Consider the following 16,104-nt stretch of genomic DNA (forward strand, 5'->3'; position numbering starts at 1 on the left):
ATCTCAGTGAAATACCAAAGACCATGTAATTTCAAAAACAGTACAGATATATACATAATCTTGTGCAATACCCAGAACAAATTTCAACATATTTTCAACAAGAAATATATAATATTTTTTTGTTTTCAGGTCGTTTGTTGAGAGCATACAATATAGATTTTAGTTGGTATCGGCTTGCATCATGGATCAACATTATAGAACAATGGCCATACAGGACATCATGGATTATATTGTATTATGAAGAGAAAGAAATGATGGATAATAATTCTACATTGTTTTCTATTTATCAGAAGTAAGTTTGTTGTTCTAAAGAGAGACTGCAGGGGATGGACCCAACAGCTCTGTACTTTGTACTTATCTTACAGCAAATCTTGAATATTAATAGTCCAGTTCTACATCATGTACTTATGTAAATGATAAAAACTGATTTCATAAAGCTAGGTTTTATATCTATGAGACAAATAATGTGAACAGAATAATTTCCTAAAAAAAAAAATTGTTGCTAATGAAATAATTCCAATTTCAAATTGTAAAAATTCAATTACATCATGTTGCATATTTCTGTGTATTATGATTAGTTTACAAGTCATGCAAGATGTAAGCATTACTGAATTCATCAACAAATGAATTTTTTGGGGGAAAAAGTGGGGGGATTCAAATCAGTTTCTTAGTTTCCATTGTATACTATTTTTACATACATCATGCACATGTAAATAGTGTGTTTCTGTTCAAATAAGATATATATATAAAAGAAAGCATCCTGATTTAGAGTAATTTCTTGCAATTTGATTGGCTTATATTATTCTTATAAATTTCAGTACAATTTTTTATCTTGTCAATTGGAAATATCTCCCTTATTTATTAAGTCAAAATTGAAAATTATCTCCCTTATACCATTGACCTAATAAAAAAAAATGAGTTGCTTTAATCATAATATTTTTAATTTTCAACAGTTTTAGATTAATTATCTAAAATATATTTGTTGATATTGTCCTAAAATTTAATTTGAATATAATAATATGTAATATAACAAAATCAGGATAAATTCGTTACAGTGTTCAATCGTTCTGATACAGAATTTATCGGGTCAACTGCTTTAAAGAAATATTGTGAATTCATTATTATTCAGGGACTAACATATTGTCATGGGTTTTGTTGGTAAAGAAGAACCATACAATGGAAAGTTTTCCTGATAATTGTACTGTGTTCTTTTATATTTTCAGCTGAATTTTTATATTTTTATCAGAATTTTTATATTTTTACCAGAATTGCAGATAAATTACCAATTTCAAAAGAAGTTGAACCTCTGCTTGAGATAGATAGAAATCCACGAAAATTAGAAGCTTTTTTATCCAGTAAATCTTCGTCATCCAAAAGTCACATGTTGACCATCGCTGATCTAAAGAAATTCCTGCCGTGTACGATCAATCTGGATCCATACCTCAGGAAACTTATCAGAGGTAATTATTATTGTGGTACATCACAGAGGTGGTGGATCTTTGTGTTATTCAACCTTTTCTTAAAAACTCGGTTATTTCTTGGTGCATTTCATTTAATAGACAAAAAAAACACACAAAAAAAATGATATCTTCTCTATCCAAAAAGATTTTTACTTCTTTGGGACAGATTATATCAAAATTATAGAAAAATCTATGACCATATTGCGCTCTAACTCAAAATATGGATAATTGTATAGTAAGAAGGTATTTATTCAGTTTGACTGATTTAGAAATTCTAATTTTTGTCCTTTTTGGTCTGTGCCTCCGTTCCTCCGTTCGTTCGGTCGTCCCGCTTCAGGTTAAAGTTTTTGGTCGAGGTAGTTTTTGATGAAGTTGAAGTCCAATCAATTTGAAACTTAGTACACATGTTCGTTATGATATGATCTTTCTAATTTTAATGTCAAATTAAAGTATTGACCCCAATTTCATGTTCCACTGAACAAAGAAAAAGATAGTGTGAAGCTCAGGTTAAAGCTTTTGGTCAAGGTAGTTTTTGATGAAGTTGAAGTCCAATCAACTTGAAACTTTGTACACATGTTAACTATGATATGATCTTTCTAATTTTAATTCCAAATTAAAGTATTGACCCCAATTTCATGGTCCACTGAACAAAGAAAAAGATAGTGTAAAGCTCAGGTTAAAGTTTTTGGTCAAGGTAGTTTTTGATGAAGTTGAAGTCCAATCAACTTGAAACTTAGTACACATGCTAACTATGATATGATCTTTCTAATTTTAATGCCAAATTAAAGTATTGACCCCAATTTCACGGTCCAGTGAACATGTGAAATGTTAGTGCGAGTGGAGCATCCGTGTACTATGGACACATTCTTGGTTACAGATTTGATTAGACCTGTAAAAGTATCAATTTAAAGTCATATGAAACCTAAAATTAAAAAAAAATATGCATATGCTTTTTATAACTAAATGGATAGTTTACATTATACAACTTGTGTATATATACTTTTTTCTGAGGAAAATTCTTTAATTTGTCCATATTTAGGAGAAGTTTACTTATTTTTAATTGCTTGCTCCCAGACAAAATTCTCTGTATGCAACAATACCTGAGTGTGGCCCTCCTCGTAAAATCCAGTGATCGCAATACGCATGGATCTGTCACTAAAATAAACAATTATCTGATTATACATGTTAAACACGTGCTCAATACCCATGCTTTTTGTTATTTGTTTACTATAAGGTGACAATCAGTCAACTTCAGCTTCAAAACCACGGCATATTATAATGAGCAGTCATATTTGTAAAATCATAACAGACAGAGAGAGAGAAAATTGATGATTATACAATATATTTGTGTAAAAAATGATAAAATTGTGCACAGAGAACTAAGTTTATGATATATACATGCAGTGGTTCAAGAATTGGATAAACATTATTTTTCACCACTCACTCGTTTCTTATGACTTTAAAGAATATTAGATGCTAACATTTTCTTATTTAGAAATTAAAAGTTTCTTTCCCAGAAGAGAAAATGCAAAGGTCTAATCAAAGCTGTAAAAAATTAAAAACATGTCATGTAACTTAACAGATTCATATAAAATAAACTAAAAAAGTGATTTTCATAATTTAATGGAGCAGAGTTTTAACCTTTTATCCAAATCTGAAAATTATTAGCTTTTTATTTTTGTACATTTATTAGATAATACAATATACTTGTTTGTGTCTTTACATTTGTGATCTTCAGATGCCTTACCAGGTAAAGAGTGTTGTGATCTCAAATTTAATGTTTATTGTATATTTTACATAAGCGTGAATATAATATACACTAGTAGTGAAATCATCTTCATTTACTGCTTTTCACATAGGTTTCATACCTGTGTTTAATTTAATATTCATTGTATATTTTACTTGGTTTATACATATGCTGTGAATTAAATATTTAATAGACATGCTAGATGTGAATTCATCTTTATTTGCTGCTTTTCACATAAATTTATAATAATAACTTTTTTTGATAACTTTTTCCTTTAGAAGTGATCACCTAAAACAATATTAACATTGTCCTTTTGACATTTTTTACAAATATAGTAATATATACTGTGAATTTAATATCCACCAATTGTGACATCATCTGTTTTTCACATACAAGTTTAATACCTGTGTTTAATAACTTTTTCTGCTGAATATACTGACGGACTTTAAAAACTCAACACTCATTTTGTTGATTTTTTTTACCAAAACCTCATTTTCATGGTTCAATGACAACTTGAAAAAAAGATTATTTTTTTTGTAATGTTAAATTCTCTCTTATTAGAAGTAATAGGATAACTATATTTAATATGTGCCTACCTTGCAAGGTCCTCATGCCCGTCAGGCAGTTTTATTTTTTCATTAGGTCATTATATTTGTTGTATGGAAGAATTGTTAGCTGTACATGCATGACTGGCATAGTTCATTTGACCTTGACCTCATTTTCATGGTTCATTGGTCAATGTTTAGTTTATGTGACAGTTTTACAGTAGTAAAGCTCCATATTTAGGACTATCAACATAAAATCAATAATTAGTAAAGAAAGTAGACATTTCAGGGTGTGCACTCTTGTGTTTCCTAGTTATGGGATTTTATTCATAAAAAAGGGATTTTTTTTCTTTCAGTTTTTGGAAAATAACTCAAAAGTGTAATGAACAGTTTTCATGAAACTTTGTTGACTGGTTTATATCTATGAAATTAACCTCCCCTTTTTTAGCTCACCTGGCCCAAAGGGCCAAGTGAGCTTTTCTCATCACTTGGCGTCCGTCGGTCGTCGTCGTCCGTCGTCGTTAACTTTTACAAAAATCTTCTCCTCTGAAACTACTGGGCCAAATCAAACCAAACTTGGCCACAATCATCATTGGGGTATCTAGTTTAAAAAATGTGTGGCGTGACCCGGTCAACCAACCAAGATGGCCGCCACGGCTAAAAATAGAACATAGGGGTAAAATGCAGTTTTTGGCTTATAACTCAAAAACCAAAGCATTTAGAGCAAATCTGACATGGGGTAAAAATGTTTATCAGGTCAAGATCTATCTGCCCTGAAATTTTCAGATGAATCTGTCAATCGGTTGTTGGGTTGCTGCCCCTGAATTGGTAATTTTGAAGAAATTTTGCTGTTTTTGGTTATTATCTTGAATATTATTATAGTTAGAGATAAACTGTAAACAGCAATAATGTTCAGCAAAGTAAGATCTACAAATAAGTCAACATGACCAAAATGGTCAGTTGACCCGTTTAGGAGTTATTGCCCTTTATAGTCAATTTTTAACCATTTTTCGTTAATTAAAGTAATCTTTTACAAAAATCTTCTCCTCTGAAACTACTTGGCCAAATTAATCCAAACTTGGCCACAATCATCTTTGGGGTATCAAGTTTAAAAAATGTGTGGCGTGACCTGGTCAACCAACCAAGATGGCCGCCACGGCTAAAAATAGAACAAAGGGGTAAAATGCAGTTTTTGGCTTATAACTCAAAAACCAAAGCATTTTGAGGAAATCTGACATGGGATAAAAATGTTTATCAGGTCAAGATCTATCTGCTCTAAAATTTTCAGATGAATCGGTCAATCGGTTGTTGGGTTGCTGCCCCTGAATTTGTAATTTTGAGGAAATTTTGCTGTTTTTGGTTATTATCTTGAATATTATTATAGATAGAGATAAATTGTAAACAGCAATAATGTTCAGCAAAATAAGATCTACAAATAAGTCAACATGACCAAAATGGTCAGTTGACCCATTTAGGAGTTATTGCCCTTTATAGTCAATTTTTAACCATTTTTCGTAAATTAAAGTAATCTTTTACAAAAATCTTCTCCTCTGAAACTACTTGGCCAAATTAATCCAAACTTGGCCACAATCATCTTTGGGGTATCTAGTTTAAAAAATGTGTGGCGTGACCTGGTCAACCAACCAAGATGGCCGCCACCGCTAAAAATAGAACATAGGGGTAAAATGCAGTTTTTGGCATATAACTCAGAAACCAAAGCATTTTGAGGAAATCTGACATGGGATAAAAATGTTTATCAGGTCAAGAACTATCTGCCCTGAAATTTTCAGATGAATCGGTCAATCGGTTGTTGGGTTGCTGCCCCTGAATTGGTAATTTTGAGGAAATTTTGCTGTTTTTGGTTATTATCTTGAATATTATTATAGATAGAGATAAATTGTAAACAGCAATAATGTTCAGCAAAGTAAGATCTACAAATAAGTCAACATGACCAAAATGGTCAGTTGACCCCTTTAGGAGTTATTGCCCTTTATAGTCAATCTTTAACCATTTTTCATAAATCTAAGTAATCTTTTACAAAATCTCCACTGAAACTACTAGGCCACAATCATCTTTGGGGTATCTAGTTTGAAAAATGTGTCCGATGACCTGGCCATTCAACCAAGATGGCCGCCACGGCTAAAAATAGAACATAGGGGTAAAATGCAGTTTTTTGCTTATAACTATGAAACCAAAGCATCTAGAGCAAATCTGACAAGAAGTTAAATTGTTAATCAAGTCAATATCTATCTGCCCTGAATTTTTCAGATGAATTGGACAACTGGTTGTTGGGTAGCTGCCCTCCAATTGGTAATTTTTAAAGAAATTTTGCCGTTTTTGGTTATCTTGAATACTATTATAGATAGCGATAAACTGTAAACAGCAATAATGTTCAGCAAAGTAAGATCTACAAATAAGTCAACATGACCTAAATGGTCAATTGACCCCTTAGGAGTTATTGCCCTTTATAGTCAATTTTTAACAATTTTCATTAATTTGGTAAATTTATGTAAATTTTTACCAAATATAGTTCTCTGTTACTAATGGGCAAAGTTCATGATAGATATAATTGTAAGAAGCAAAATCGTTCAGTAAAGTAAGAACTTCAAACACATCACCATCACCAAAATACAATTTTGTCATGAATCCATTTGTGTCCTTTGTTTGATATGCACATAGACCAAGGTGAGCGACACAGGCTCTTTAGAGCCTCTAGTTCTCTCATAAATATCTGATATGACATTGAGGAGTAATGGTATTTCATTGAAAAAGTGATGGGCATATGCTTTAACCCTTTCCTCCATTGAATTTTTTTTTTGGCATACTTGATTCGCATAGGATTTTTTTGATAAAATGCTAAACTTATGCTTTAAAGTATTAAGGCATTGCGAAAAACAACTATTTCATCAAATAAATTTAAGTTGGATATTCCTATGATATTCCTTTTCATATTGGATACAAACTTTATTAAGTCACCTGCAGACACTTTGTAGTCAAAGTGTTTCAACTGAGGTACTACACAGGCGTCAAAAGGCGTCATTATGGAGTAAGGGGGGTGGCGTCAAAAGGCGTCATTATGGAGGAAAGGGCTAATGGCCCAACTCTTTATAACCTTATGTTTATCATGTTTGTAGTTTGCTTCATATAATCTGGGTAGTTGTCCAGTGTTGTTAAATTATTTTTTTACCAGTATTTAGTAGCTTTTTTTTTGTTTAAACTTGTATAATGCTTAGCATAAAAATATGTGGTTTATTTTGATGTGTCACAAGTAAAATACTTAACCTTAGACAATTTTTGGCCAGGTTACCTTAGTGCAAAACTAGCTTGTAAAATTCTAATAACAGTAAAATAATTGCATGAACTGTTTCATACAAATAATCTTACTATAAATGCATGAAGAAATTTACAAAGTTAGAAAATGGCAAACAATAAATATTGTGTGGAGTATGCCTCGAAGCAGCAAAATTGAAAAAAAAGTTCTCAGTGAGGTAAGTTTATAAGCTGTCAAAGAAAAAATGTAATTTATAAAATTTATTCTATTTTTAGAATTACAGAAGAGTACTGATGTCTTCTTATCTGAGTTCCCCATGTTTACTCCTGCCCCTGGCATGTCTACATCCGTTCTAGGAGTACCACCATCCATTGCCACGGGAATGATTCCAGATCAGTATGCCACACCCAGACGATTGAGTAACATCAGAAATCAAAGTGCCTCAAATCTGTTACAGTCAGATCGGCAGATGCCACCTGCAATGCCACAGTATGGAAATATGCCGTATTATCCCCCACATTTTTATGGTATGCCACCCTATATGCCACAGTTATCATCTAATGCAAAACTGATACCAGAATCGACAGCAAAACAAGCCACTCCTGATACTTTTATAAAGGTAATAGATACTCACTGTAGGCAACAAATTTTCTAAGAGCCTCAGTGGCCAAGTGGTTTAATTATACTGTGGATTCATTTATTTTCATGGATACCAATTTTCGTAGTTTGAGGAAATCTTGCATATTTGTGAATATTTAATTTTGTAGTTTTGGCATTGAAAGTCTGCATACATTCCTTTAGGAAACATGTTATTCATTGAACATTTATATGTGTGGCTCCCCTGTACCCATGAAATACACAAAAATTGATTTCCAACGAATATTAATGAATCCACAGTATGTATGAATTGTTTAAAGTACCAAATCTCATAAATAATCTCACGAATTGATGGAAAATTAATTTTATGAGATATATGATTTTGAGGTATTGGCAAAGTCTATATATGCAAGCTTATAGAAAATGTGTGCTTTGTTGCAGTCTGCGCCAAAAACTTTTTCATCTACTAGTCCGGAAACTAAATATCAATAGTTGTCCTTATCGGACTATATAAAATTTTGAAATTTTTCACTAGTCCGAATCAATAGGTCCGAGACCACAATTGTCGTCCCTTGATTTTCGTTGTTCACGAATATAGTCCCTAGTGTTAACAGTGGGTTACTTGTCATTAATTTTTATACCCCTTCCAAATTTTTTTCTCCATGTTTAATGCCTCAAATTGTAAGTAGGGGGGTAAAATTACACTGTAAAAAAATTTGGGTCCAGAATTTTACAGGAAAGTAGTGATTTGGTCCAGCAGAAAAAGGTTAAAAATTAGCACTTCGGAAGCTGTCAAAAGATTTCAAGACACCCTAAACACAAAATTGTCCATATTTTGGGATAGAGGCGATGAAGTTTTCTATAATTTTGTTATAATTTGTCCCAAAAGTAGTACAACACACTGTAAAAATTTCATTGAGAAAGCGCAGGTGGGATTTTTTTAATTTTCATTTATGTTCTAAAAGAAATGCACTACGAATTAATTGTGGTCTCGGACCTAAGAGGTGAAGTCTGTAAATATAGAATCTGTACTTTGGCAACTTCCCTAAATGATTTGGTGGTGTCAATTTGACAAATAGCATGAAACTAAAGGATTTAAACTTTTATTTTATAGAATTTCTGCAAAAATGACCAATTTCAGCATTTTATGGTCAAAATAGTCATTTTAAGGCTTTTTCAATATTGATGCATACATGGCATCCCGACTTTCTAACTGACAGGTTTTCATGTGTTAATACTTGTGTTTCTGTGCCTTTATCTAGTTCTTTTACTTGTTTATGAACTCTGAATCTACAGAAAAGAAGATTATCTCAGACAATATGTGCAAAATGTGTTGTATAAATGACCCTTGTCTAACGCCCTTTTTGGATGAAGTCAAAAGTGGGGAGCTTGGTACATAGAATTTGAAGTCCATAATAAAGACCTCACTAAATTTGTATCAAAAGCACTTTACAATGTCTATTGTACCTGTTCCATTTCACAAAATATCTTTCTTTTCTTCTGTAGGATAGCAAGTGGTTTAAATATAAGCCTGTTGAGACTAAAATTGCATTCAAGTTTTTCACTAAAAAGGCAAAAATCTGTGTATCAGACCATACTGTCTGCAAGAAAAGTTAATTGCAAGAGCCTTTTTGTGCTTAGATTTGTTGCATCATGTCACATGAGTATAGAAATGATAAAAAAAGACACAATTTTTTATTTTTTAATGTAAATATATGGCACGGCCTAAATTGACCCTATTTTTTTCCAGTCTTACTGCTTAAGACCCTTTTAAACTAATATGATATGTTATTTGTAACTTTTCTTTCCATTTAAAGTACTTTCAATACATATGTAAGGATTATTTATAACCAAAAAGCTTCACAAATTTAAAATTGCTGGAAATTATTACATCTTCATGTAAGGCCCCCTTTCATTGAAAAACCTCAATTTTTAGGCGCAGGCTCATATAAATTTGACTTTTGAATAATTATGCTAAGTCTGATAAATCAAATGAGTACTCTATTGCTTTTAGTACATAATAAGTTATATAAGAAGTCATTTAAAAAGTATTTTTTTGCAAAATTTTAATTTTTAAAGCCCAAAATGTTGATAGTTGAAATTTTTCAATTTTAACATCAAAATTTAACACGCAAAGATGAGATATAATTTAACATATTGTCTATAATATATATCCTATTGTTATGAAACTTTGCAAGCAGTGTTATAATTTATTAAGCTTTGGTCATACCAAGTTTTTTTAAGATTTGTCAACTCTTTCTATCCTATTAGGTCCGAGACCACAATTGTCGTCCCTTGATTTTCGTTGTTCACGAATATAGTCCCTAGTGTTAACAGTGGGTTACTTGCCATTAATTGTTATACCCCTTCAAAAAAAATTTTCTCCATGTTTAATGCCTCAAATTGTAAGTAGGGGGGTAAAATTACACTGTAAAAAAATTTGGGTCCAGAATTTTACAGGAAAGTAGTGATTTGGTCCAGCTGAAAAAGGTTAAAAATTAGCACTTCGGAAGCTGTCAAAAGATTTCAAGACACCCTAAACACAAAATTGTCCATATTTTGGGATAGAGGCAATGAAGTTTTCTATAATTTGATATAATTTTTACCCAAAAGTAGTACAACACACTGTAAAAATTTCATTGAGAAAGCGCAGGTGGGATTTTTTTAATTTTCATTTATGTTCTAAAAGAAATGCACTACGAATTAATTGTGGTCTCGGATCAATATTTACTTGTCTGGGGCATCGGACTAGTGGCTAACAGTGCAGACTGTTGATGAGCATTTAAATTTGTGGTTCACCTATACCCTTGAAATCCTTGAAATATTGGTATCCCACAAATAGTAATGAATCAACAGAAAGGATTTTCTCTACTGAATCACTAACCTGTCGACTGAAATTTTAGTCAACAAAATCTCAATTCTCAATAGAAATATAAAAAAGGAGTGGTTTGATTGCCAATGAGACAACTCTTCAAGAGACACCAAATGACACAGAAATTAACAACTATTAGTCACCGTACAGCCTTCAACAATGAGCAAAGCCCATACTGCTTAGTCAGCTATAAAAGGCTACAAAATGATAAATGTAAAACAATTCAAATAGGAAAAATCACAGCCTAATTTTTGTACAAATATGTAACACAGCAACAAATAACAACCACTCAATCACAGGCTACTCACTATGGACAGGCACATACATGAGAATGTTCTCATGAAACATGCCAGGCAAAATAAATTTGATTGAAATTTTGAAAAAATGAAAGAAAAAATCTGACATGTTAGAGAAAGACATACATTGGTTGTAGCCTTTAATAGAAATGTTAGCATGAGAAAATACAATTAATGGGGTTTTAATACCCCCTCTTTAAAAAAAAGTGGGGTATACTGTTTTATCTCTGTCTGTTTCTCTAACATCTGATCTGTCTGTCTAACTGTCTCATGAATATTTTTCTTCACAACTGCATTACTGTCTATTATAAGGATTTCTGAAACTTGGGTTTAGGATTTATATAAATCAGCTATACTCTGTGATGCAATTTCAGATTCCTTGCTCAACAACTTCCTAGGCAGGTGTCATAAGTGAGCAGTAGCTTGCAGTTTCATTTTATTTTTTTTATTTTCAGGGTTACAACAATGAAAGACTGAGTTTAATGTCTGTACAGGATGTTTGCAGTCTGTTATCCAAACTTGATGGTATTAACAACACATTTCTACTGAAATACCAGGACTGTGTGATGGACAACAACATCAGTGGGCGTGTCCTAGTCAACTGTGACCTTAGTGAACTTGGACAAGTATTAGATATGAAGTTTGGTGATTGGCAGTTATTTAAGGCAGCTGTCAAATCGCTTATTGAGAGAGAGAATAATCTCACCGCTAGAAAAATGAATCCTGTGAGAGAAGAATCAGAAATGAATAGAAATTCACAGAATAGTTTTGGATCAGGTTCAACGGTTGGTTCAAGTGCTTCTAACGGAACAAATAATAAATTGGAAAAGTCACAAAAAGTGTTCAGGTCAACGAACTCTGAAGGTGGTTCAGGATCCGTGAAATATAAACTCCCCAAAAATGACAATGCAGATGACTTTGAGACGATTACGGAACATGAAGAGCTGGTGGCTCTCAATAGGAGGAGTAAAATGCCTCGTAACGATAGTGTTATACAGCAGATGAGTTATGAATCTAGCCTCCTTCACGACGCCATTCATAGCTTCTCTCAAATGGACGAAGAAGATGAAGAGGAAGAGTCCGATAGCGATTTAGAAGAAATTGATGCAGATGCAACTCCATCTGGAAGTCTTTCAAGTGTTTTAGAAAGTGGATCTGAAGTTAAGAAGAAGAAAACTCTTCCTGTTCAATTCTCTTTGTCATCAGAACAAGACAATGACGTTTCACTTGATTCAGCAAGAATTTCTATAACGGGCAGAGACACTGAACCATTACTAGGGGCAACTGCTTTTCCACAGGTTGAATCAGACAGCAATTTATACAGAGAAAGTCATCATGAAAGTTTAGATGAGATTAGACAGATGCTATCTCAGGATTTAGGAAGGCAGAGCTCACCAAATTTATCAAGGACTAAATTAAAGTCGGCACTGACTGACGTGAGGAATGAAGACATAACAAAATCAACTGATTCTGGCGGTTTCACCCTTGGTTTCTCTCCTGGTCTTGGTTCAGGTAATCGGTCTCCTCAATTTTCAGCCGGATCAGGTTTGAACAACGATAAAGTTGAACTTGTCAATGAAGTCGGCCATCATCATCATAAGTTGACAAAGGAAAATTCTATTGAAGAAAGTATACACGACTTTGTTATAGACTCAGCACAGAATAGGTCAGGTCAGAGGTCATCTCCAAGCAGTGTGGATGATATACAAATGATTATGTTAGACCATAGTAAAGACAAGGGACCAGAAGCTTTTGTATAATACAGGGAACCAGTTTGCTTAAATTTGATACTGTGGATTCCTTATTATTCGTTGGATACCAATTTTCGTGGGGTTCGTGGGTACAGGTGAACCATGAATTCAAATGTTAAACGAATAACATATTTTCTACAGGCTTTGTACACAGAAATCTGCAGACCATAAATTCAAATATCCACGAAAATTGATACCCTCGAAAATAAATGAATCCACAATAGTAGGAATGGAAATGCTATAAATTTTCAAACATTTGATTGAATTACTATGGATTAACTCATTTTCTTCTTGTACTAATTTTCGTTGATTGAGAACAAATCCTATATTTCAAAACTATGAAATTCTAGAGTCTGTGTTAAGAACATTAATAAGTCATGATTACTTATGCTGTAGTCAGTTTTGTTTGAGATCAATATGATTGATAGTATTTATTCCAGAATTTTGTTTTGTAAATGTTGTAAAAAAAAATTTCCTGCTTTATTTTAATAGATAGGTTTTGATATGATGTAATATGAGTTGAGTTACTTTCCTTGGGTGTCATTTTGGAGAGGTGAATGGTTGATTTTCTTATTTGACTAGATCCGATTGGTGAGAGCTTTATAGCCAGTTAAGGTCGTTAAAAATCCCATTTTCTATTTGACTAGATTCTTCTGTGTGAGAGCTTAATAGCTAATGAAGGTTGTTAAAAAACCCATTAAGGCATGATCTATTTGACTGGTCTAGCCATCAGAATAACGTGTTTAATTTGGCTAATTTATGGTCGGAATTTGTGCACTTGAACAGACAGAACGGGTATCAAACTATAACAAAAGGGGAGTAACTCTTGCTCTTATTGTGTCAATGGAAACCTTAATCTCCAGAAGACATTCCTTTTTTAAAGTTTGTTATTTCTAAAGCATATCATATAAAATTATTTATTTTACCGTACATTCAATTATTTGATTTAAAATGTATCTGGTATAAGGCAGCATTCTAGTGTTAGACTTTTAAAAGATAGCAACATTATTAAAACAAATAAAGCCTAGAAAGAGGGTTGTAACAGGGGTACCATCATGACAAATAACAGTAACAAAAAACTATTAATTTTAAATCACAACTATGATATTTTATGAATCACAATTATAACATTTTCACCAATTTGTAGTTGAAAATGACTGTTTGTAGCCTGACAGCAAAAGTATGGATAACTTGATTTCATAGAATACAACCAGCAATTCATAATTTTTTTTGTTATATTTGTCATTTTCTGTAATATATATACTATTTCTTCTATTAATGAATTAATATTTTAATTATTTTATTTTTAGAAACCTCAAGATTTCATCATTAATTTTGTTGATATATTATAATTATACATCCAACATTTGTATGTGTAACATTATTCAGTTGCATTCACTCGGTAATGAATAGCTGTTTTAGAACAGTAGAATCTTAAACCATGATTATAAAATATTTACTTGTGGAATATTGTTTATTCAAAATATATTGCACAATACATTAAAATATCTTTTTAGGTCCTTACTGATTTATGTTGATGTGTATAATGACATTACTGTTGTTTTTTATGTTTGTTTTTTGTTGTTTATCTATCTAGTTTTTTCTTATGTTTATTTGTGTAAAAATAATGAAAAATACACATATTTATTTATCATGTTTATGAAACAAGTTTGTTCAAACAATTAAGTTACCTCCTTTAAAAATATTATTATAGAAAACTATTTGAATGAGTCGGACGCCAATTAATAATAATGTATTAATTTTGTGTGTACAGTAAATATATATTGTTACCTGTGAGTTTGACCACATTGCCAAAAGTCATTAAGTGCTATCTATAAACTTTACTTTTATTGTGATTAAATTTTGAAATCCAAGCTACCTATTTAAATATTTTACGCATAATATTATTGAATGAATTTTTAAAACTATATATGAATATTATGATAAAAAAAAAAATCTTTGTATATATTGTGTAATAAACAGAGTTGTCAATTAATTTGTCTTGTAAAAATAAGGATGTTTGTTTGTTTTTTTCCTCCAAACACATCCATGGTAGCTGATTATGATATTTCGGTATATTTAATATCTTTGATAGAGGTCTAAATTAAGCTTTTGAATGACACAATTAATTTTATCGACTAGTTATGTTTCAGATAAGATTTTAGTATCCTTGATATAATGACTTAAATTTTCTTTGAATTACTTAGCAACTCAGACTACATTGAGTGGGTCTCATTGGGGTCTAAGCGTGTAGTGGGATTGCTGAATTTTTGTAAGCATTGCAAGTGCAGTCAAATTATTGTGACGTAAAAACAGAAATAAATTTTGCAGATCACAAGAATTAACCAAAAAAAAAGAAAATTGCTTACATACAACATAGTGTAAGCTGGATACGTGAATCTGACAAAACAGTAAGCAGGATCAGAGATCAGAACTCCCCAATGAGACCCCCTTTAAGAATGAACACACATAGTGGATTCATAATTAGAATTAGTTCCCCGCCTTGCTCCTCTTTTTCCTAGGGTTGTTTATATGTTACATTTGCAACAAAATTAGGAGCAAGCGTTGAGAACTAATTTTAATTATTATAGATTGTTTTTGTGGGGATAGCATGTGTCTTGGATTTCATGAGTGCTTTGACCAGTTAAATTTTCTAAGCACAAATAATTTTTTGTTTTGTTGTGTTTGTTTGTTTGTTTGTACTGTAACGTTATAATTATCACTGTCCTCTGTATTGTATGTCCCGAATAATTTTAATATTCGAAAGAATTTTATTTTCTATGAAAATTAAATTTGTTTTATATATGAATATACCTATTATGAATTTAAAATTGTTTTTAAAAAATATAATCTTGATTAAACAGCATAACTTTAAACTGTTTTCATTTTGCATGTAACTCTTGCAAGGTGCAGAAGACACTCAAATTTTGATACTGTCAATTATTCTCTGTCGTGTCAACCCGAAAATTGAACTAAAACTATTGTACAGTACTATGCATATTTACATGTTAGCTGTGAGTCAAAATTTTTAGCAATTTGTGGCAAAGTAACATTGGAACTAGATAACAAAGATTTTTTTTGTCATTGAGTTGATATTTTACAATGTAGTTGGACTTGATAAGTTGGAAGTCGAAGGGATTTGAAATAACTTTTCCATTCATCAGAGATAAGAAGTGAGGGTTTTCTCTTTTATATTATAACTTGTTTTTGTTGAGTCTTCAACTTTATTTGCACAAAGCTCGACATAGGGATAGTCTAACTTCTTAAAAGCGTTATATTTTAGAAATTAGAAGACCTGGATGCTTCATACTTGGTATATAGATGCCTCATGTTACGAACTTTCCGTCAGTCACATGTCCAATGTCCTTGACCTCATTTTCATGGTTCAGTGACAACTTGAAAAAAAAGTTAAGATTTTTAGTAATGTTCAATTCTCTCTTATTATAAGTAATAGGATAACTATATTTAGTATATTTAACCTTGCAAGGTCCTCATACCCGTCAGACAGTTTCCCCTTGACCTGGACCTCATTTCATTTATCAGTGAACAAAGATAAGTTTTTGTG

At 31.8% G+C, this 16,104-nt stretch overlaps 1 protein-coding gene across 1 annotated transcript in view; it reads left to right on the forward strand.

Annotated features, from left to right (window-relative positions):
• The window catches only part of LOC134696485 (kinase D-interacting substrate of 220 kDa-like), a 66,627-nt gene extending 52,864 nt beyond the window's left edge, over positions 1–13,763 (forward strand). The window contains exons 20-23 of the mRNA XM_063558319.1: positions 130–292; positions 1,267–1,460; positions 7,299–7,642; positions 11,244–13,763. Coding sequence (XP_063414389.1) covers positions 130–292; positions 1,267–1,460; positions 7,299–7,642; positions 11,244–12,548 — 2,006 coding nt within the window. The 3' untranslated portion in view covers positions 12,549–13,763. The remainder of the gene's footprint in view (positions 1–129; positions 293–1,266; positions 1,461–7,298; positions 7,643–11,243) is intronic.
• The last annotated feature ends 2,341 nt before the right edge of the window (positions 13,764–16,104 follow it).

Source organism: Mytilus trossulus, chromosome 14 (genome assembly GCF_036588685.1).
Source record: "Mytilus trossulus isolate FHL-02 chromosome 14, PNRI_Mtr1.1.1.hap1, whole genome shotgun sequence".
Taxonomy (NCBI): domain Eukaryota; kingdom Metazoa; phylum Mollusca; class Bivalvia; order Mytilida; family Mytilidae; genus Mytilus; species Mytilus trossulus.